The sequence below is a fragment of the Alosa alosa genome, chromosome 15 (genome assembly GCF_017589495.1).
Source record: "Alosa alosa isolate M-15738 ecotype Scorff River chromosome 15, AALO_Geno_1.1, whole genome shotgun sequence".
In the NCBI taxonomy this organism is placed as follows: Eukaryota; Metazoa; Chordata; class Actinopteri; order Clupeiformes; family Clupeidae; genus Alosa; species Alosa alosa.
The window spans coordinates 5,938,799-5,962,143 of record NC_063203.1 but is presented as its reverse complement, the minus strand read 5'-3'; the positions used below and the strand labels follow the sequence as shown (position 1 = coordinate 5,962,143).

The 23,345-nt window shown below is 47.0% G+C and overlaps 1 protein-coding gene across 16 annotated transcripts in view; it reads left to right on the top strand.

Moving 5' to 3' along the window:
* The window catches only part of msi2b (musashi RNA-binding protein 2b), a 225,251-nt gene that overhangs the window by 89,828 nt on the left and 112,078 nt on the right, over positions 1-23,345 (top strand). For all 16 annotated transcript variants that reach the window (XM_048265509.1, XM_048265500.1, XM_048265507.1 and 13 more), the window contains exon 7: positions 23,066-23,114. In XM_048265509.1, the coding sequence (XP_048121466.1) occupies positions 23,066-23,114 (49 nt within the window). The remainder of the gene's footprint in view (positions 1-23,065; positions 23,115-23,345) is intronic.

The window sequence follows — 23,345 nt, the reverse complement described above, 5'->3', positions numbered from 1 at the left end:
AATGCCTCGTTGGAGACTCCTTAGGGTGTGTGTGTGTGTGTGTTTATGTGTGTGTGTGTGTGTGTGTGTGTGTGTGTGTGTGTGTGTGTGTGTGTGTGTGTGTGTGTGTGTGTGTGTGTGTGTGTATGTGTGTGTATGTCACTGACTAAGCAATTGTTTGCACATTCCTGTGGTCTGGCTAGTGAAGCTCCATCAAGTGGCCCATTATTAACAGGCCAAATGGCCCCTGATGAAAATCACTACCTCGGCCATCTTTGATTCAAGGAGAACGGAGGCGCTTTGACACGCCGCTGGCTGTGGCGGCGAGGTGGAGGTGCGCTAAATCACGCAGCCTGGTATCATCCTGACAGGAGTGGCAGGAGAGGAGGTGACAAGCTCGCCACAGGCCGTCAGCGCGCTTTTATGGGTTAGCCAAGGAGCTGCTGTCAGATGGAGTGGAGCTGCCCGTGATGGAGTGACTCAGAAGAGGTGCGGAGTGAAGGAGTGATGGATTCGGTTTGGGCCGCGGGAGCCAAACTCAGGATGTGGTCTGGCTCTCGCTCTGCCGCTCTCACTCTCGCTCCTGTCTCTTTCTTTCTCATTCTTCCTCTCCTCATTCTGTTCTTTTATTCCTCCTGCTCTCTCTCTCTCTCTCTCTCTCTCTCTCTTTCTCTCTCACACACATACCCACATGCTCCCTGTCTCCTCCCCCACCCTACCCCTGTCAGGGCTTTTGTTTTAACCCAACCAGCTTTGTCTTCTAATCCCTGTGCTGAGTTCTGGCTCTCTGAAGCCTGTTGCACTAAGAGCCCTGGCCCCCGTCTCCAACAGCAGCACATGCTAAGCGCTTAGCGCTCGCCCCGCTAGCGGCCTTGTTAATTAATGTTGCAAGTACCTTGGAGGGAGAGGGAACTTAAGAGCAATTGAAGGCAGGTGCTAGGGTGTGTGTGTGTGTGTGTGTGTGTGTGTGTGTGTGCGGGGAATGGGGGGCATGTGGAACGAGGGAGCCGTTTAAGACTGGGTGCTGTAATGAGGCTTGCAGGGCGCAGGCAAACAAGTGAACTATTTAAGGACCGGATGCCGTAATGAAGCTTGTAGTTGCATTCCTGACTCAAGTCTCCAAGGCCTCAAAGGCCTCTTTAAATGTGTTTGTGTGTGTGCTACCGTGTGTGTATGGGGAATATTAATGATCTTTAATGGCATTTGCTTCACTACCTCAACTTTGTCATATGCTACATGTCAGATACTGAGATGTAAGCTTTGCTCATTATGATGTATGAGTTTGGCGGTGTGTAGTGAGGACCACACAAGAGAAGACTGAGGGTGGTGGAGACCAAAAGATGTTCTTTTCCCATTCTCTCAGTGTTGATGAAACATCATAGGCCAGGGGTTCCCCACCTTTTTTGGCAGGTGACCCTATTTTGATGTCACAAAATGTTGGCGACCCCAATCATTCACAACATCCTTGTTGTAACATCCAGTCGAGACCAGTACTTTGATTTTCTCTAGCAAGCTAATTCGTTTGGCTAACTTTGCACATCTGGATGTTTTGCTACTTTGCTTGGAATGTTGATGAAGTATGATTACATCAATCAAAGATCTCATGCTGGCTGGGCACCCTGTTTGTGTGTGTGTGTGATTCTGTGTGTCTTTATTCTCTGAATGAGTGCATAAGTGACAGGGCACCCTGTGTGCGGCGTGTATTTTTATGCTCAGAGGAACTGAGTGTCAGGACACTGTGTGTGTGTGTGTGTGTGTGTGTGTGTGTGTGTGTGTGTGTCTGTCTGTCTCTCCCTCTCCCTCCCCTTCTCTGTTTATTTTTACACACTGAGGGAGTGAGTGGCAGGGCACCCTGTGTGTGTCCCCGGCCCCCCACTGTGGAATGCCCTTACCAGCCACCCTCACCCCCCTCCCACAGAGCAAACACAGAAACACCCTCACCCTGCAGAGAGAGAGGGGGGGGGCATGCTAATAAAGCAACCTTGAACGTGAATTAGAGAGTTTGGGTTGGTAGAGTGCAGCAGGTGGAGAAGTAAAGAAGCGATAGAGTAGAGAAAAGAACAAGTGTTAAAAGTAGTGTGAAAGGAGAGTGATGGACAGAAGATGGAGAGAGAGAGTGATAGAGTAGAATGGCAGAGAAAGAGAAGAAAGTGAGCGGCAGATTTCCTCATCCTCTCATGAGCTCTTATCTTGGGCTCCTAATGTGCTCTAACAGGGCCGGCTGCATCCTCTCATCTCTAAACCTTCCGCTCCTCTTCTGGGGGCTACGAGAGACAAGGCTGCCAGACATGTATTAAACATTTCATATTTCTTTGGACGAGGCAATTTTCCGTTATGGCTCTTTTGTACTGACAAAAAGACAAAAGGGGGACAATGTTATTGCCTGATGCTCTCTCTCTCTCTCTCTCTCTCTCTGTCACTTTCTTTTTCTTTTTCTTTCTCTCTCTCCTGCCTCGAAATTTGCTCGTCTCCACATGATGATCTCTTATTTATTTTTTACTCGATTACACACTCACAGCGGCGCACTGCTCTTATGAATGCGCGGGTAAAACACACAATTTCTGCACGGCTGAATTAAATTTGATGTCACCACCACTGTGTAATGGCAAACGCGCACACTATCGGGCTTTTAAGAAAAGACAAGAAAAAGCCAAACAAAAGGGACCCAAAATATATTACACGTACAGCGGATTGCAAATCAGCTTTCCCTCTTAAAGCATTGTTCTGTTCTCGGGAGGAAAATACCTGCCCCCCTTATTTGCATTCATCAAGCCCACCTTCCAATGTGGCAGCTTTAGTTAACCATGATTTTCCAACAATAATAGAAGCGTAGATTGAGGGAGAAAACGGGATGGACACAGAGGGAGGGAGAGAGAGAGAGAAAGAGAGGGAGAGAGAAAAAGAGAGAGGTTGCTGTGTTGGTCGTGAGTATGGCTGTGTGTGTGTGTGGGGGGGGGATATATTAATTCAGCTTCTTGTCATTTGCTTGGATAATTCTAATGTTGTGATGGTAATTTGGAGCAGAGGCCGGCAGGTCACTTTCCAAACAGAGACCTTGCGCAGAGAGGCCGGATCCTTGTGAAGACCTGATAAGCCGCCGAGTGTAGCCTTCAGCACCATGATGAATTACCTGCTTATCACACCCGGCCCAGAGAGAAGAGCACTGCACGTGTGTGTGTGTGTGCGCGTGTGTGTGTGTGTGTGTGTGTGTGTGTGTGTGTGTGTGTGTGTGTGTGTGTGTGTGTGTGTGTGTGTATACTGTATGTTTGTGTTTGTGTGTGTTTGCTCATGTTGTTGTGCATATGTATTTCTAAATGTGTATTTATATGTGTATGTTTCAAATATGTGGGTCTCTACGTAGGTGTGTGTATGTGTGTGTGTGTGAGAGAGAGAGACAGAGAGAAAGCCAGCCAGTGCATGCTCGGTGCAGTGGCATGAGACTGAGCTCCACCAGAGAGAGGGAGAGAGGGTGGGGGTGGGGGCTGATGGGAGAGCGCTCGAAAAAAGTAGTGTAAGTACATATGACACACATGTTCCTGGCCTTGCTCTAGCCTGTATCACAAGCTCTAATCCTCTAATGCAAATACACATCAGCTCCTGGGCTTGGAGGCATAGCCAGATGAAGAGAAAAGGAGAGAGTGATTATGGAGGAAAATGAGAGACTGGCAAGCTGTCCAATTTCCACATGTTCCATATACATTCAGCTCTATATCAAAGCCTAGCACAGCCGCCATTTAGCATAGATTTTAAGAAACATATTTAAGTTTCTATAACACACAGTGCTCTGGCCATTAAATAGCCTTAGTTGCGGAAATGGCCTTAAATTAAACAAACAAACAAACAAACACAGCCGCCATTTCTGTGATGCGTGCTCTGTTTCACTGCATCTCTCTCCCTCGTTTGGTTGGTGAGAAACCCCCCCCTGTCTCCTCATCAGCAGCCCTGACTCACTCAATCCACCAGTATACACCTCTCTCTCTTTCTCTCCACTCTCTCTCTCTCTCGCCTCTCTCTCTCTCTCTCTCTCTCTCTCTCTCTCTCTCTCTCCCTCTCCTCTCTTTCTGACAGACCCCTGCAGAGGTTCCAGTCCTGGCCTGTCCTGCAGCAGTAAATCTGTGCTCCTAAGTGCTCCCTCCTGGGCTGAGAGCAGCTTAATTACTAGATATGTTTATGCTTATGAGCAGAACATGCGCAATACGGGGCCAATAGCTTTTATTGTTGCCAGGAGCTATGAGGTGCAGTTGGCCATCGCCCCCCCTCACAGTTTGAGAGCGAATTGCTCTGAATTGGAAAAGAGTGGCTGTGTGGCCACGTGCTGTGCTTTTGGTTAAGTAGTGGAGTGCAATTTGGGAGCTGAGGTCACGGCACCACGCCTGGGTCCCACCGCCTGCTGTTCCTTATCAGTGTGCAGTCCGTCTAGAGAGAGGGAGAGGAGGAGAGCGAGAAACAGAGAGAAAAGCGGAGAATCCTCAAAGTGTACATGCTGCTGCTGTGTGTGTGTGTCTGTCTGTGTCTGTCTGTGTCTGTCTGTGTGTGTGTGTTGTGTGTGTGTGTGTGTGTGTGTGTGTGTGTGTCCGTTCAGCAGGTGTTTCAGTGGGTGAGGCTGTCTCATTATTGCTCTGTGTGACGAGCCATTGCTCTTATCACACACCTCCAGGGAGGAGAGGAGAGGAGGGAGGGAAAGAGAGAGGGATGGAGGGAGAGAGAGAGGGATGGAGGTGTGAGTGGGGAATAGCAGACGTCGGCCAGGCCCACCTCCTCTCTCACCCGTTTTACAGGGCTCCCACCACCACACTAATGACCCAAGCTGGACATTTTACTCTTGCAGCACAACACCAGCCCAGTTGCCCCTATTCGCCCTGTCCAGAGGAGTCCGACTCCAAATGGATGTGTAGATCCAGTCAGCAATATTTACATGCCACATACGCTAACCTATATTAGCATAATAAGAGCCAGCCTTCAGACTAGTAGTTATAAATCCACAACTGTTCAGGCTGATCATAGAGATTGAAGGAACTCATGTATAACACATGTGTGTGTGTGTAGGTTTAACAGTGTGTGCTTTGCATGTACACAAGCTGCTGCAATGTAACAAGCAGTGATGAATAAGTTGTCATGATACTTGGAATAGTAACTGAAATGATGTATGCACCACCCAATGGAAATAGTATCTTCCATTTAGCTTTATGTTTGGCCATGTCTGAGCATGTGCCTTTTGGAGACCTCGCCCAGACGCCCTGCTGGAACCCAGAGTTCTAGCGAAGTTCTTCGGCAGAGTCTTTCCAGCATGCTGCTCTCTCTAATGCCCGTGCTAGTCCTCTGTTCCCAACTGTAGTTTTAAACAGCCGAGCGCCTCAGTGCTGCACTTTCCCCAAATATGGCTCATGTTCTCTCTCTCTCTCTCTCTCTCTCGTCCCCCCCGTAATTAACAGATCCCTGTTTCTGTGTGTGCTCTCCGTAGTCACTGTCATTTGTTCATTAGTGTTAGCTTTGTATGGTACGAATACAGAGCAAATGTGGGATGAAGTGTAACAGATATTCATGAAGTTCAGAAAGAATGCATATGCATGAGGCCATTTATGAATAATGCACTTCAGAAAACGCCGCAATTGATTTGGCTGCTTAAAGCAGAGACGGGGTGGAGGAGAAAGGAGCAGTAGATAAGGAGAGAAAAGGCAGCGTCTAATGAGAAAACGCAACAAGTCCCCCCCCACTACACACATCAATAAAGACTGGTCTGGTTTGCCTGACTGACTGACTGACTGTGCGCTTTATTGCAAGTAAAATGTGCTTTCTTTTTTGCTCTCGTTTTGATGGGAGTAAATGCGCATTAGCAGTTTTTTGGGGACCAAACAAAGCCATCCCTGTGACAGTTCTGTTTTACTTTCTTTTTTTCCAACCGTCTCTGCCCCTGTGCAACTTTTTTTTCTTTCTTCTTTTGTGTGTCCCTAACTGAGGCTTTCATAATGGCAACAATGCAATCAGCAGAGAGGGGCGCCAGACAAGACTCCCATTTCTGATGCATTCCTTCATTATGTGGCCTTTCTGCTGCAGGCCTCCTCCTCTTCTCCGCTGGCTTAGTCCATTTCAGCGAGCATAATGGAAAGCCCACAGGAGCAGCTGAGGTTCGCATCCACCCCACACACCCCACCCCCCTCTCTCCCCACTGACCTCCACCTTCCCTCTCTCATTCAGGGTTTCTTACTTACTCTCTCTCTCTCTCCCTCTTTCCCCCCCTCTGTCTCCCAGCCGATGCTCTAGTCTTTCTCTCATTTTAGTCCTCCTCTGCCCTCTGCTGACCCTGCGCTGCTGCGCTGCTGTTCTCTCTGGAAGAGTGTCAGGTGCGTGTTTGCTGCTGACCTCCACTCTGGCAGCACCTTCATTCCAGCGTCCAGGCTTGTCTTCCTGAGACACTGATGCAGTAGGTGGGGGCTGACACAGAGGTCGAGCTCACTGCTCTGAACCTCATCAGTCCTAATGAACTTTTCTTTCTTTTCTTCTTGATTTCCTCGTCTTTCCTCGGCACCTTTCTCCTTTCTGCCTTAAATATCACTCCTCAAACTTTTGTCTGCATAGTGTTCTTCCCACCTTTCTCTTTCTCTCTTTATTCCTGTATTCCTCTCTTTCTCTCTCTCCACCTCTTGCCCTCTTCCCCTGTGAGCGGAGCTCTCCCACTCTCCCTGCGTGCTCTGGGGCTCATCCTTATGGCACTCCACTCCCCGAGTGCCTCTTTTATTTGTTCCCCCCGGAGCACACAGAGCAGTGCACAAGAGTTCCTATCCAGAGAGAGAGCCACAGCTGAATAGAGGGAGTGCTGCTGACTGTGTCGTTACTATGCTCTGTGGATCCATCTCTCTCCTGACATTAGCTGGCTTAAAAGGCTGTATCCTGCAGCCTACTCTGTGTGTGTGTGTGTGTGTGTGTGTGTGTGTGTGTGTGTGTGTGTATATATTTATATGTGTGTGTAAGAGAGAGAGAGAGAGAGTTTGTGTGCGTGTGAGACAGAGAGTTTGCATCTACTTTCTAGGGATGCCACTGCCTGTCTACTTATGTTTAAATGGCATACAATACACAGTACACACACTCTCTCTGTCTCTCTCTCTCTCTCTCTCTCTCTCTCTCTCTCACACACACACACACCCATTGAAACAGAACGAGTGACTCATAAACTCTTCATCCCACAAATAACTGCAGTAGAGACAAGTCAGGGTGAGTGAATTTTTGAGGAGCTGAGTCACCTCACCTCTGTGCTTGTGAAGAAAATAGAGAATTACCATATTCGCCCCCCAACCCTCCCGGCTGAGACCTTACCTTGGTCAGAGGACACAGCTGGCTGCAGCGGCACAGGGGGAACACACACACACACACACACACACACACACACACACACACACTCCACTCCACACATACACTCATTGTTCCGATTGTCACATTCCGTCTCTGTCGCTTAGTTACATCATCTTAGCTGCCCCCCCACACACACACTGTTTCTGGCAGCCATTTTAAATAGCCTCATCATGAAGCCTAATAGAGCAGGCTCGCACGCTAACTGCTCCAGAGCAGGAATCTCCTCTCCTGCCCACACCTGAGATTGCGCAGTAATGAGAGAAGAACTTGTGCTGCTGAAGACCTGACCACATTACACACACACACACACACACACACACACACACTCATCGATATACAAAAAATCAAGACATTCTGCAAAACCACTCCACAACACACACACACAGCACATACTCATGGGACATTCAGTTCTGTAGTCTCCATTTTTCTCCAGAGCCCTGCTTTTTTCTTCCCCTGCCTTTTTTGTCAAGATGGTTGTCTCCTGCTTTCTTTGGTCTGTCTGTTAAGGGACTGCTCTGTGTTAGTGTAGAGGACCTTCACACACCTCAACTTTTCTTCTACAACTACTTCTACTGTACACACACACACACAGTTTTCCATCCTGTCTCCCCTGAGGAGATGCATGACCCGTGGAGGTGTTTGAACTCAGTGTTGGCAGGGCCTGTGGGTGCTTCCTCCAGGAAACTGAACTTCCTCCTCATCCATGTGCATGAAGCTGGGGGTCGTGGACAGCAGCGAGGGGGGAGCTGGGCTCGGCTCATTTCTGGGGATTGTTTCAATTATTTTCGTCTGACAAGAGTGGAGAGTTCAGCCCAAAATGACCTGAAGCACAGGTAGGAGTGGAGATCTTTGAGACTCCCGAGCGTCTCCCCAGAGGTCCTTGCTTTTCCGCTCGCAGCAGAGCGCTTTCTTCTTCCCCGACAGCTGAGTTCCTGGGCAGCAAAAGCGGCGTTTTGAGCGCACTCCTCCTGCCTTTAACCCCATGGGCACGGGGGCCCAGCTGCTCTCCCCCAGAGGAGGACGGCGCCTGGCATCCTGGGCCCCTCTCATGGCCGCTCCGCTGCTTTGAAGTGTCCCTGGCAGTCCAGGGCCACATAGGAGCCCACTGCGCTGGAATGGCCATGTCATTTCCTTCTCACGCATGTCACTCTTCCAGCTTGGGAGGATCTAACAAAATCATTATGTTTTTCGTTTTTTTATGTCATGCGTCCCATGAAAGAAAATCAAACCAGCCTTGTTAATATTGTTAATATGAGTATTGTTGAATGCATCTGAAGCAGATAGTGCACTGAGGGAAACAGAGATGTCGTGAGAACAGAAAATGGAGAGAAAGAAAAGTGGCAGAACGTTGCAATGAAGCGTCTCATCTTGCTGTGACACCTCTCTCACCTCTCTCACCTCTCTCTATCTTGGGCAACACTTGGTCCCCCAATCCCTTCCTATGTAACAAATCTACCTTTTGTATTCACGCTTGAAATAAAGCGCTTTTGTTCTGCTTTATAGGACTAAGAAGCCGGCATCACTCAAGTATATTAGCTGTAGTCTGTTAGTGTGTCGTACTGCCATTCCCCAAGTAGGGCTAAAGATCCCCCAGACAAAACTCCTTGTCATGTTAATCCAGGCTTTAATAAATAGGGGGATATATAGCTATTCAGATGGAGCTCCTGTATTTCTCCTCATTGCAAAAAGGGAGAATAGAGAGAGAGAGAGAGGGAGGGAGAGAGAGATAGAGAGAGAAACAGAGTGAGAGAGAGAGGGAGGGAGAGAGAGAATAGGACGAGCTCAAAATGGTCACAGATGACAGCATTTTATATCAAGGGGTGCATATTAGATTGGCTGGCTTTTATTCCTGTTTCATCTTTTTCTTTTTTTGGGGGGTGTCATATCATTGAATGTGCCATTAAAGAGGGCTTAAACAGCCTAATCTAAATAACTCTGGGGGTGAGGGGCTGGCAGAAGCTGTAATTGAAAGACCTTCTCTTTGATATACGCTCCCTAATGTATTTTTATCTGCATCCTCCATTGCCACCCCCCAGTAATAAGATGCATATCAAGACCTGTCACCATTTGGGGGAGATGGATACCTTGTTTATTGAAAAATCCAGGTGTGTTGCTTTGGTCCTCATATCCCTACTCGCCAAGCAATATTCATCAGATCTCCTCCATCACTCAGCTTCCCCTCTCATACATATGACAGCTTTCATATTTCCCAAATATTGAAATGTGTGTGTGTAGTTTGTTTGTTTGTTTGGTGTAATTTTCTGTCCTTTGGTTGCTAAGTGTCTGGTGGTCTTTGATCTGTCCTCAAATGAGGTGTATTAACTGAGCCTGTGCAGGGCGCCCGTGGCTGCTGCTGCTGTACAATGCCATCAGCTTGCATCGCATCGCTCAGCGTAAAGGAGACCAGTGAAAGAATGCTATTGCTTTTTTCATTACACAGAAAATTACATCACTCTCTCTCCAAGAACAGCTTTGGATTTCACTCACTCCTGGTGCCTCCATCTCGGCAGTTAACCATGGATCCTAGTGAAGAGAGACGGAGAGAGAGAGAGAGAAGAGAGAGAGAGAGAGTTTAAGCCCAGGTCTCAGCTGATAGTTTTTTTTGCCCTTGCTACTTGCCAGGGTGAGGTTCAGCCGAGCCTGTGCTTGTGCTTTGTCCAGCAGCTTTAATCCCCCGCACCCCTCGTCAGTGTGCCTGAGCGTGCCGGACTGACAGATGGGTATTTAGCCATAACATGAAACCCCATTGCATTGTTGGCTCACAGGTACTGGCATGAAAACTTTTGCATCTGCAAATCATAGCTCACCACATTACAGTTGTTGAATTTCCATCTGATCTGCTTTATCATGGCTTGTTTACTGGGATAAGGGGCTGGTGATTCATGCTAGAGATCTCACTGGCACGTCCGCACGGTCCTCATGCAGATTTACTCCAAGCACTAGGAATTCCCTTCCTCTCCCGTTCCCGGGTTTGCGGAATAAAAGGAGAAATCTCCCTCTGCAGTCCCTGGGGGAACAGGAGCAGGGACATGCCAGCGCTCAGGAATGAATGCCACCAGGGAATGAAAGGAGAACTCCTTGACGGCATTCCCGTTCCCGAGCTGAAACTGTCAGCGCTCCCGGCTTCTCCTTGTCCTCGTTGGTTCAGCTTGAGCGGTGTCCCCACATTCACCCACCCAGCCGCCCGGCCATTCACACCCTCTCTCACTAACATAACAGGGACATCTTTTATTGGGAGGTGGCTCACAGGCATCATATATCCTGATGGAGAGGGGAGCTGAAGTGGTGTGGAGGAGGGGCACTGGCACGGTTGTGTCTGAGGGCTATAAATATAGCAGGGCTTTGACAAGCACCGCACTCAAGCCACTGGGCTAACACAAAGGCCAGAGACTGAATTAATCGCCTGGGCCTTGTGGTCAGTACAACAAACTGTGTGTGTGTGTGTGAGTGTGTGTGTTTGTGTGTGTCAGTGTCAACAGGGCCCAATCCCTTGGCTTCCAAAGACCTTGGCCAAAAGTGCCAGAGAGGAAGAAAAGTGGGAAAAAGGGAGTGAAAACGCCCTCCAGATGGAATCCTAACATAGTTGGCGTTGGTGCTCTCAAGCTGAGTGCAATCATCAGCAGCCACCAACATCAGCTGCTACCCCCTGCCTCCGGCTCACAGTTTAACAATGCACACACACACACACACACACACACACACACACACACACACACACACACACACACACACACACACACACACAAAACACATATATGGGCACTCACACAGAGCTGCAAAATACATCTATGCATACACACACATCTAGTTCTACATGCATAGTACCCCTATACTACTGTAGAGTTCCCCACTCTAGACACACACACACACACACACACACACACACACACACACACACACACACACACACACTCTTTTCCTCCCTTCCTCTCATCTCCTGTGCTCATGTCAGGAGCAGGGGCCTGTCTTCTCATACATACACAAATGCATGCTGGGAGAGAGGTTTGTGGCCGCTCCTTCCTGCCCGCGTGGACGGCTGGCTGGCTTGTCATGGCCGCGGTGCTCGGAGCTCCACAAGAAGGCCCCCTCTAGAATATGGATGGCCTCTGTCGCCACTCTGCCACTGCTGTGGACCTTCATGAATATTTAGCAGGAACAAAATGAGAGCGTCTCCCTCAGATGTTCCACTGCTGTTTAGCCATGGTCAGCTCTGTGCTGCACTCCCATCGGGTGAGAGCCCCCTCACAGGCACCCCCTCAGACACACACACACACACACACACACACACACACAGCCACGCACACACAGCAACAAACACACACACACACACACACACACAGGCACACACACACACACACACACAGGCACAGCCACGCACACGCAGCAACACACACACACACACACACACACACACACACACACACACACACACACACACACACACACACATACACACAGGCACACGCAGCAACACACACACACACAGGCACACGCAGCAACACACACACACACACACAGACACACGCAGGCACAAACACACACACACACACACACACACACACACACACACACACACACACACACACACACACTCACACACACACACACTCTCACACACACACACACACACACAGATATATATACTTAAGTACAGATAGGCACATCAGCCAGCCCAGTGCTCGGGTGTGAACAGACCGTTTTGATAGGCTGTGGATGGAATGTGGTCAATGGTCGACTGTTCTGTCTGTTTTTTGTGCATTTGGAAGCATTGTTAATTTACACTATGCATCAATAAAAGAGGCTTAGGGTAACATATTTTCATTTTTATAATTGTGTGTGTGACAGAATCATTAGGCCTGTGGAATGTAGCATTGGGTTTAAGTCTTTGTGTCTGTGGCATTGCACAGTTTCTCCACAGCTCAGTGGAAAATTGGAGGACTTGCTTTGGTAAATAAAGTGCTGTTGGCTTGAGTGATAAAGCAGTGTGCATTTGAGGATGCAGAGCTGCCGATGTTTTTAAGATAAGCTCCGTCTGTCTAGCTCTGAGTGCCTTCACAGTGGGTTTAATCTTGCATAGCGGCTCCTCTTTCACTTCACGGACTCCTGAGATAGCTATATTGGTGTCTAATGTTCTCTTATCTGTGTCCTTTTAACTCCTAATTTTCCGCTATTCATAATATTGCTACCGTTGCGTTTGTTTGTGGGTGTTTGTTTTCAATGTTCATATTGTGAAATGCAGGGACTGCTTCTCAAGCAGGCTTTAAGGCACCATTTTTAATTGTGTCAAAAGTGTGAGAAAGTCGTGTCAGTGACGGACCCGCGAGTGAGCAAGTGTGAAAGTGGAGCCTATTCATTTGTGGAAGCTTCTCTTGTTTCTGGCTTCCTTTTTTGTCATGTCATGACCTGAGAACCAAGCAGCAGCTCATAAAAAAGGTGGAAAATAGAAAGTCCAGTTCCCAGCTCGCTCGGGGTAAATAATGGGCCAAAGGGTTGAATTTCACGATCACTTTACAGCTACTATTTCCCTCTATTCAGATGACCTGTACAAGAAAGGGAGAGTGAGAGTGAGTGGAGGAGAATGAGCCCCAATCACTGCCTGTTAGCTGAGGCTGCCCTTGATAAATCTGGAGAAGCTGCGCTCAGTCAAGTGCTGCTAAAGAAATGGGGTTTTTTGGAGTGTGAGAGATGGAAAATACAGTGACAAGTTACCTCTCAAGGACTCCTCACACGTGAGGCTCTTTCCTCCCCCCCCCCAACACACACACAAACGCGCGCACACACACACACACACACACACCTCACACCTCACACACAGGCACATTCTAGTTATTATATCGAGCTTGAGAGGCCCTGTCCACCTGTTGTCATTACAAACCTACGTCTCATTTCCAGATAGTGATGAATCCTAGCTCTTAAGTCTGCTCTCACAGGTGTGATTAGCAGAGACATTCATTTCTTCATTCCCCGTATACACACATTGATTCATTCACTCCTACCATTGACTAATAATAGACATTGAAATAGCAAGGACTTCACAGAAAGAAGGAAATGAAAAAGGGCCTGTGCTCATATCTTTGTGCATGTGTCATGGCGTGTGTGTATATATCGCTGTGGGTGTCCAGCTGAGGCCTACTCTTGGCCCCTTCCAAGTGCTTTGCAGTGATAACAGTAACCAGCAGGATGCACAGAGCCCTTAGGTGAGCTTAAGGAGAAAGAGGTGGAGGAGGAGGAGGAGGGAAAGGGATTAGAAAGGGTCGTTTTCACCATGGACTCTACTGTGTGGAGCCATTCTACACTCATATGTAGAATGGCAAAACAACAAAAACCGGATCGAAAATGACATTGTGCCATAGCAGAATTCTATCAGTATTTTTTATTAGTCAATAGTTTTATGTATGTAGGCTAAAATGTAGCCTAATTGACAGATGGCCATTGAGACTTGGACTAGGTCTGGAAAACAGGCTTAGGAAAACAGTATTTGAAATTGCATGATTATTGCATGATGTTCTCATGGTACATGTGAAGAAGACCAGAGACAGCTCCTCTATATGACAACTGGGGAGCTCTCATAAATCTATATTTTCAAGAACCATTTGAAAGCTCTTTGGAAACAGAGCAAGTGAAATGGAAGCTCTGAATGCTATTTGGTCTATTGTCCATAGAGTTTGTTACCGTGGGCTGACATTCCTCCTCTGCCCTATTTTTGTATGAGATCTCTGTTGTGTGTTTTTCATATGTTTATCTGTCTATGTACTTTTTTAATTTTAGCTTTACATATTTAATTTATTTCATGTTCATGTTCATAGTCCACTAGATCTTATGTAAAGCTGCGCAACATAGTCATTTTGTAAAGTTAAATTCATTTTGCGTGCCTGGCCAAAAATTAAGTTATATATTTGTTTCCAATTTGTAGTTACAGTTGTTGACGCTGTGTATGTAGCCATTGAATTGAGTTGTGGGGAAGATGACGATGCCGTGGGGGATTAGTGTGCCCTCATGATATTGTTGGACATTTCAGTCATAACAACAACAATAATGACAATTAGGTTTTAATTACTCCAAACATTGCTTATATGATTGTGTGATGTGAAATATTTGTATTTAACCATGACATGAAAAAGAGACTGATGTTTTTCAGTGTTCCAGTGCCTGAGGGTGGCATTTGTTAGTTATTCATAATTTTACAGGTTTTAGTATCCACTAACGCTACCCACTAGAAAACACACATGAAAACACACACACACACCCAAATGAACACACTAGCAATCACACATCCACACTCATAAAGACATCCAAATGCATAGGCCTTACATTGGATTTGATTCCAGGCTCCTGTATGTGGCGCTTCAAATGAAACAGCAGCGATAATTAAACCTTTTAAGTGTATAATGAGCTTATGGCGGGGCTGACTGCGGAAGCCATCTTCTGTACCTAATCTCATCTGGTTCTCATCTTTAGGCTGTCAGTTAAATTGTGGATTTGCATACATTTACATCTCGCTGTGTTTAAGTGACAAGCCCAAAGTGATGACGAGTCGATAAGTCAAAAAATGAGGTCTAATCCCCTATTATGCTTTGCATCATAATCGGCAGACAAGACCCGAGCATACGGAACCCTCGCTCAGAACCCGTGGAACCACTGGTCTGGGCGCATTGTTGACGCGTTGCTCGAAATGGTCTCATTTGGGAGAGGGCAGACAGGAGGCTGACCCCAGAGCATCAGTGAGCCCATTTTCATTCCGTTCCTCTCTGGGTTTTATTCCCCCCCCCCTGCTCTCCTGTGTGGAGCGGAGTTCTGCCTCTTTTCTGTGGCCGTGGCTATATTTTTTCCTGGGCTGCATGTAGATGGCGAAGATGCTATGAACCAGCGAATACAGATTTGCTGCTCGAGTGGAGTGATCACATTTCTGGCGGTGTTGTTATAGTACAAATGACCAGCTATTGCCCCCTGCAAAACAGGGTTGTGAACCACAGCCTTGGGAAAAAGGCATCAACTTTTAGTAGTTGAAGTATTCTGTCCATTTTTAAAAACCTATTTATTTGTTTTCTGGGAGCAGTGTTCAATATGACATGGCTTGCATTTGCAGGCAAATATAGCCTACCTCATTTAAGACCAAAGAAAAAACAGATTTTTATCAACTTTGGAAGTGTGGAATGCTTCAAGCTGCTTTACTCATGTAGCCTACAGAATGTTATCAGAGTGCAAACAGCCACTGCAAGTCAGAGCCTTTCACTGGCTTGTATTATTCATCAATAGGCATGACCTAACAGTAGCCAACAGTAGCCAAACCCCATAGGTATGACCTGTTTAAAGGAGACCCTACCCTATGAGCCCATGTTGAAAGAATATAGCTGTTTTTTAATACTCTTCAGCTGGTTCTACTCGGAGTAGATTTATTTCCCGGGCTTCCTGTCTGTTTTTATGGTGTTGTTTTGATGCCGTGTACATTAATTGCATTGTTTTCTGCGGGGAGAAGTGTGGCCCAGAGCTCCTTGTTTAATCACTGGTGATAAAAGGAAATGAAGCGTGTGTTCCAGACGCCGCTGAGAGCGCGGGGAGGCTTTCCACTCCGGCAGCGGCCAGATTAGGGCCAAATTGCTCAAAAGGAAGGCGGCAGAAACTTGATCCATTGTCCTTGAGATGCAGAGAACCGTGCGCTCCAGCATTGATTCTGCCAGCACCCCGTCTCACCCTCCTCATCTCCCCTCTCCTCTCCCTGAGCAGCGATGAGAGAGAGAGAGAGAGAGAGAGAGAGAGAGAGAGAGAGAGAGAGAGAGAGAGAGAGAGAGGAACGATGGAAAGATAATATCAGCTCGGGGGTCTCTGTGGGGGAGCGGACCAGGGACAGATTGATCATATTCTCTGACACTGGCAGTCATTTCCAATTCTCTTATGCAAATATCTTTCCCTGTGAACCAACACGTCTTGTAAGTGAGAGCCGTCTTTGAATAGCCGTTTCCTCTGCCATTCAGGCTCTTTGTGTTTGTTGATCGTTGCTTGTGTCCTTTGTGTTTGCTCGCTCACTTGCAAACAATCAACAATCAATGAAGCCCCGAGATTTCCTCTGTCTGGCCCTCATAACTAATCAAGTTATTGATTGCAGACACTATTTCCCATGCATATATCATGGAATATCATGAGGAACAGTGGTATGCATATATATCATATAAGAAAACCATGAGCTTCCATTTCTCTCTCTCTCACTCTCACTCTGAATTATGTCTTTTTTTTCCTCTGCTAGTCCTGCCTTTGTCCTGCTCTGTAGTCCATCCATTGCTGTCAGCATTGATCAGATTATATCCAGAGGTCAGTCTTTGAGTGGCCATTCCTTGCCTTTTTTCATGTGTGGAGCATGTTACAGCGGCCCCTATCTGATCCCCATCTGCGTCTCCATCCCAGGGGGGCATCTCCACATGTGAACCAGTGTAAATAATGAAATAGCAGTTGATCTAAACTGCTGTCACTGTATATTACACCCTCCCTTAAATTTATTCCACACGCAGCCCGTCCCTCCTAGCCGAGCGCTCCCCGCTTGCCAGCATATTGACGCCTTTGTCCTGTGATAAATAATTCACTCGGGCTTATTAAAAATCTCTCTTTGCCTTGCACTGTGTTTTTGATATTTCCGACCTGGCATGACAGGCGTCTGGGTTTTGTTTGACTTGAGGATGAGAATGTTTCCTTTCTATTCTCACTTTTACTTTTTTGTTTTTCTCTTTTTTTTCCCTTCGAAAGCAAAATTTAGCATCTCGTAATATGACAGGAGCTTGATTCCTCTCCCAGGAGGGGTAAGCACATTTAACCAAGTGTTGGATTGCCTTCTCTTTTCACCGCCACCGCTCCACAGCGCTCTCTCTCGCTCTCTCTCGCTCTCTCTCGCTCTCTCTCTCTCCGTGCAGTAAACACAATTGTACCTGTGTCGGGCGGCATCTCCTCTTTCCTGTATTCCCTCCTGCCCCGGTGTGATACATTTTGTAGTCAGTAAAAAATGGGGGAGCCTCCAGGATCCAATTACATTCTCAACTTAAATAAACAACGTTGTCAACTAACTTACCGCCAGTGTCGGAGGAGAAGCGAAATTGGCAGGGAATGTGTCAGGCAACAAATGCTTTCAGCTTCATTTAATTGAGAGACTGCCAGAATCAGGCATTTAGCTGTATATCTACTTGTACTGCATTCTCTGCTTGACCAGAGCACGTGTTTATGTATCTCACTTCTGTTTTGTCAACTTAATGCTGAGCTTCAGTTGCTGAAAATGTTCTCTGTAAAATGATGGAATGATTTTAAATTTTGCATGAAGACTTTTTTCTGTTTTCCTACATTTTTTCCTCTGTCTCCTTTTCTATTTTTGTGATTCTCGTCATGCCTTAGAATATCTGAAGCAGATCTCGTGAACCTCGTCTCATGAAACCCGTTCCTGTAAAATGCTACAAAGGACTTCAGTGGCGCTAATAGGAAACGTAAATCTGGGCCCTGAGTGTGGTTTGGGGTTCACAAAGTACATTTAAATGGAGTTTTTATTGCAGAGCTGGCACTACTGGAGCCTTCCCTTGGTTGTGCGTGTGTCGTAAACTGGGCATTATTGCGGCATTAGTCATCTCGCCAGGCTGCATGGTGGCATCTTAGCGGCCTGTCTAAGCGACAGCCGGGTCGTTCGAGGTAAGAGCCAGCATTGGGTTGGTCAATTAGTACGTAATGCCATATAAAGCTGGAACACCCTGACCCCCTCAGGTTTTAATATTGGACTTTTTTAGTGGCCATCTCTGGGGACAGTCCAGTGAGCAAGGAGGTGTGGAGATGGTGAGTCACTGCTTCACCTTTCAGTGCCACTTCGCTTCAAAGAGCTGATTAATTCCACCGCACATCCAGATGCAGTTGAAGACTTTCGGGTGGAAGTGGTCAGGGATGGCTGTTTGTGAGGGGTGGCACTTGTGCCTGTGCAAATGGCGGGCTGAAGTGGCGCCTCTGATCGATTGTCCTGCCGTAGTCCCGAGGCGTGCGTGTGTACGCAGGAGAGCTGAGCATTGGGCACAGGCGCAAGGGCTAACACAGGAAAAGGTCAGATCTGCGTGGCATGCAATGCTACTGGCATCCTCATCCTGGCTGGCTGCACAGTTCTACGTGCACGGCACACAAGCAGGTTTGCCATTTGCTGAGCCTCAGGAGATTTTGTAGAGCAAAGGGCTCCCCTTATTTTTTCTTATATCCCCCTCTCTTCCTCTGTGTGTGTGTGTGTGTGTGTGTGTGTGTGTGTGTGTGTGTGTAAATGTATAATTGTATGGGATTAGATATGGAGATTAGGTATGCCCTGAGGAGATATTTATCCAGTGATCAGATGACTACAGAGTGTGTGTGTGTGTGTGTGTGTGTGTGTGTGTGTGTGTGTGTGTGAGAGAGCATCTTTAACACTGTTCATGTGTGTTTCCTGTATGGGAAGAGGTTTTGCTTGTGTGTGTCATGCACTGTAGCCCAGTGGGCATTGGCAGCAGTAAGAAAATGACCCGTGGGCAGTGCGCACTGCCTTCCTCCCTCAGTGGCCTCTCCCAAACAGCACATCTAATTGAGAGCGCTCGCTCTTCCTCGGCGGGCCTCGCCAGACGCTGAGGCCACCAGCCTCCACTGGAGGGCCCCTAAGTGGACAGAGCTGGAGTGGGCGCCGCACTCCGTCCCTCTCCAGCGCGGTCACAGCTCACAGCAGCCGGCACCCAGTGGCCGTCGCCAGGGAGGGGACTGCAGAGGGACATGTTGGAAGAGAGGAGGACGACAGGGTCCAGTGGAACACTAACATTCCTCCGTGCTGAACAAGGGATGATGTGACAGTAGAGGAGGAGGATGAGGAGGAGGGAGGAGGAGGGAGGAAGAGCGCTGTAAGACGGTGCTGGCCGGCCCTGCTGTGTTCCTTATGAGCGCTGTAAGACTGCTGTGTTCCTTATGAGCGCTGACGGATACATATGAGGCCGTATCCTCTGCTGTCTTGGCCCATCAGCCAATCATGGCCTCCCCTCTGGAACAGCAGCCAAAGGCTTCATCTCCTCTTGTTTGTCCATCTCTCCTTCTCCCTTCTCTTTCCCTTGTTCTCTCTCTATTTCTTTCATACTCATTTTGTCTCGCAAATCCAATGTGTATTCATTTGAGAATTCATTCACAGTATTTTCTATAATAGCAAAAAAAAAGAGAGAATATTCACAGCAATATCAAAAAATGTTAATACCTTGAATTCATGCGCCTATCAATAGTTGACTTGACTGCTTGTCCCCTAGGTAATGGCATGAGCTCAGGCGTTTTGTTGCACGGAGACATTGTTCTCTCCTATGATGTGTGGAATCCACTCTGCAGAAGTCTCTTTCTGCTCTACGTGCCACTCCTGCCTCTTTGTCTTGCCCCCTGATGCTTGCTCTCTCACTCTTTCTCTCTCTCCTCCTCCTCTCTCCATCTCCCTCTCTTTTTTATCCTCCGTAGACAATACAGGCAGTCTCCCAGGATGTGCTCAGGCCCTGGTTACCAAGCGACGGTTACCGCGGGGAGCTTGGGTCTGGGCTTGTCCAGACTCAGAAAAGGCCATAGCAGCCGGTCCCCCGCCGAGTCCCCCCCTCTCTGTCCTTTCTCCATCTCCTCTCCGTTTCACTCGCTACTTCTGTCTCCACAGATCTGTCACACATACCCTTTCCCTCCTTTCTTCCCCCTCTAGTTCTCTCTGTTTATCTCTTCTCCTCCTCTCTTCTCTCTCACCCTCTCCCCTCCTCTATCATCTACAATCCATTTTGGCTTCAATTCATTTCAAAGTAGCTTCATCAGTATCATGGCTCACATTCAGAGTTTCCAAATCCTAAACATATTTTGTACTAATGGTGTGACAAAAGAACAAATATGGTTCTTTAGATGATAATTGTATTGTTAATTATAAATCACACACTCCTCGAATACATAAAATATTCTTCCTTTGGTTGATTTTAGATACAGTATATCCAGATTTCAGCCAGATTGATGTGTATCTTTAGGATTAAAAGAGAGTGGCACTATGTTCCTCCACATGCATTTGCTGGTATTTTCCTTCTGCAGTCTGCATCCAGATACTCTATAGGGTGCATGTCTTGTGTGTGTGTGTGTGTGTGTGTGTGTGTTTTCATGTGTGTTTTCTAGTGGGTAGCGTTAGTGGATACTAAAACCTGTAAAATTATGAATAACTAACAAATGCCACCCTCAGGCACTGGAACACTGAAAAACATCAGTCTCTTTTTTCATGTCATGGTTAAATACAAATATTTCACATCACACAATCATATAAGCAATGTTTGGAGTAATTAAAACCTAATTGTCATTATTGTTGTTGTTATGACTGAAATGTCCAACAATATCATGAGGGCACACTAATCCCCCACGGCATCATCATCTTCCCCACAACTCAATTCAATGGCTACATGCATGTGTGTTGTTCTGCTGCTAGATAAAGGTGCTGACCAGATCAGGGTCATGGATTTCATTCACAGGGAACACACACACACCTAGACATACACCCTACGCTGTGTAGTGTAGGTCTGTCATTTAATGTAATGCAGTTGTTGCCATACTACTATGAAACACTGCTGTGCATTTCTTTCAAGCAATATGCTTTTTTCCGGGGACTGCTTTGGTCCCAGGTGTCATGAGCTATGACAGATGCTTATTGGTTCTTAAGGTTAGGCTTTTTAACCGCAGTAGTGGGTATCACCAAAAAGCACATCCCCAGGAGGGCCCCAGTTGTGTCGTACATGAGTTTCCTCTCCCTTAGAGAAATGAAAACACCTTTTGTGGTATTTTAGCATATATATATATATATATATATAAAATTTATTTTTATTTTATTTTTTATTGCAAACACCATTGACATTACAGAAAATGCAACACTACAACGACATGCACAAGAATATTACATCGGACAAACAGATGTACATTACACAAACACATACTGTAACTTAACAAGACATCACATTGACATGGCTTATTAACAAATAACAGAAAGGCTAAGGATGATTTGCGTCCAGGATGATTACAGATATGATTATCAGGGATGAAATTGATGACCGGAATGACAAGAAGGGGGGCTGGGGGGGTGCGGATGGTAGCTCTGAGGGTGTGAATGAGGTGGTGTTGGGATGGGGGTGTGGGTGGGGGGGGTAAGGGGTAGTGAGTGTGTGAGTGTGTGTGTGTGTGTGTGCATATGTGTAAGGCTTGCTGTTGGGCCAGGAGGAGAGAAGCTGGAACACAGAGAGGGAGGGTTTCAGAGGAGAGGAGTTGTAATTATTCTGTTAAAGATGAGTGTAATAATAAGAATAACTGATTGCCTGACTGATTGACAACCTGGGCACCCATTAATGGCCACAGTTCCACCCAGCCCCGGCAGTTATGGCGATGAGCTGACAGAGAGGAGGACCTGCGTGCCACCCATCCCCCCAGGCCCCCATCATATGCACACGTCCCCCACTACCACGACCAACCACACCTCGCCCCCAGACCTCCACCCAACACGCCACTCTTGACCTAAATATGTATGTGAATGGCTAGGTTGAGAGCTCTATCTAGTGTATATGTATATATATATATATATATATATACCCCTTTGCTCCCATGATTTGTGCAGTGAAGAGTTGGAGACGTGCTTTGCCATGAGTGTCCATCAGGGAGACAGTGGAATAGCTTGATTGAGGCAGATGAATATGATCATGGCTGTGGGAGATGGGGAGGCTGCCGGGAGATTGATGTGGGCTCTTGTCATGGAGAGTGAGGTGGCTCTGCTGGAGACAGGCAGGCCCAGCCCACATCACCGCATCAAAACATTCCCCAAACGTCAATGTGTGTGTGTGTGTGTGTGCGTGTGTGTACAGATGTTCTTGTTTATATGTCTGTGTGTATGTGTACATTTGGATCTGTACTGTGTGTGTGTGTGTGTGTGTGTGTGTGTGTGTGTGTGTGTGTGTGTGTGTGTGTGTGTGTGTGTGTGTGTGTGTGAGTGTGTGTGTGTGTGTGTGTGTGTGTGTGTAAATCATCTGTACTCTGCCATGCTTGAATGAATCCTGTGGTGACCTTGCAGACTGGGTGTTCTGCTGATGGCCGTCTTGTTCAGGGTTGGTGTGTGTTCCTAACCTTGTGAAATAAGAGCCTTGTCATTACTCTCCCTACTTAACCAGGGACACTTAGATGTGTGTGTGTGTGTGTGTGTGTGTGAGAGAGAGAGAGAGAGAGAGAGAGTGAGTGACTATCTATTTCACGGTTCTAAATGCATTTATGTTGTAAAAGTTTTAATTCTGGCATAGTTTGTATTTGTCCAGACATTGTACTTAATTGAATGATGCTTGGTACATTCATCAAGCTTTTAGTGACCCCCCTCGCCCACAACTACCATTCTAAATAAATATGTGTATTTCCATAGTCTGTTTTGTGTACAGTGAATACCTTATTTCAGTTACATAAACAAGTAGACCAGTGAGCATCTTACATCTTCTTCTGCCCCTGGGTCTTGCATATGTAAAGCACTGTCTGTTAAGCACATGCTTTTGAGCTCATTTGTCTCTAACGTTGAATAGACACGGAGAGTGATACAGTATATTCAGGATGTACATGGCTGAGGTATGGGCAGTAATGGGTACTGTGTGCTGATGCAGGAGGGGATGTTTGTTTATCACCCCGTTCCCACGTTGAATATGAAGCTCCACTGAATATACTTTAACTAATGTCTACCCCACTCTGTTTTTGTGTCTTCTAGGTAGAGGACGCCATGCTTATGTTTGATAAGACTACCAACAGACACAGAGGTAGGTGTCTCCCATTTCTTCATCTCTCTCTCTCTTTCTCTCCTCTGCTTTTCTTTTCTGTTGGTCTCCGCTCTTTCGATATCTCTCGGCTGAGCTATTACTGCCATTACTGCAGCGTGCTCCCCACACAGCCCTGACATACCCAGATGTCTTACACGCCCCCCACCCCCGCGGTGAATCATCATGTTATTTATTGCATGGTTTCCTGAAGGACGCACACAGCCCTGCCAC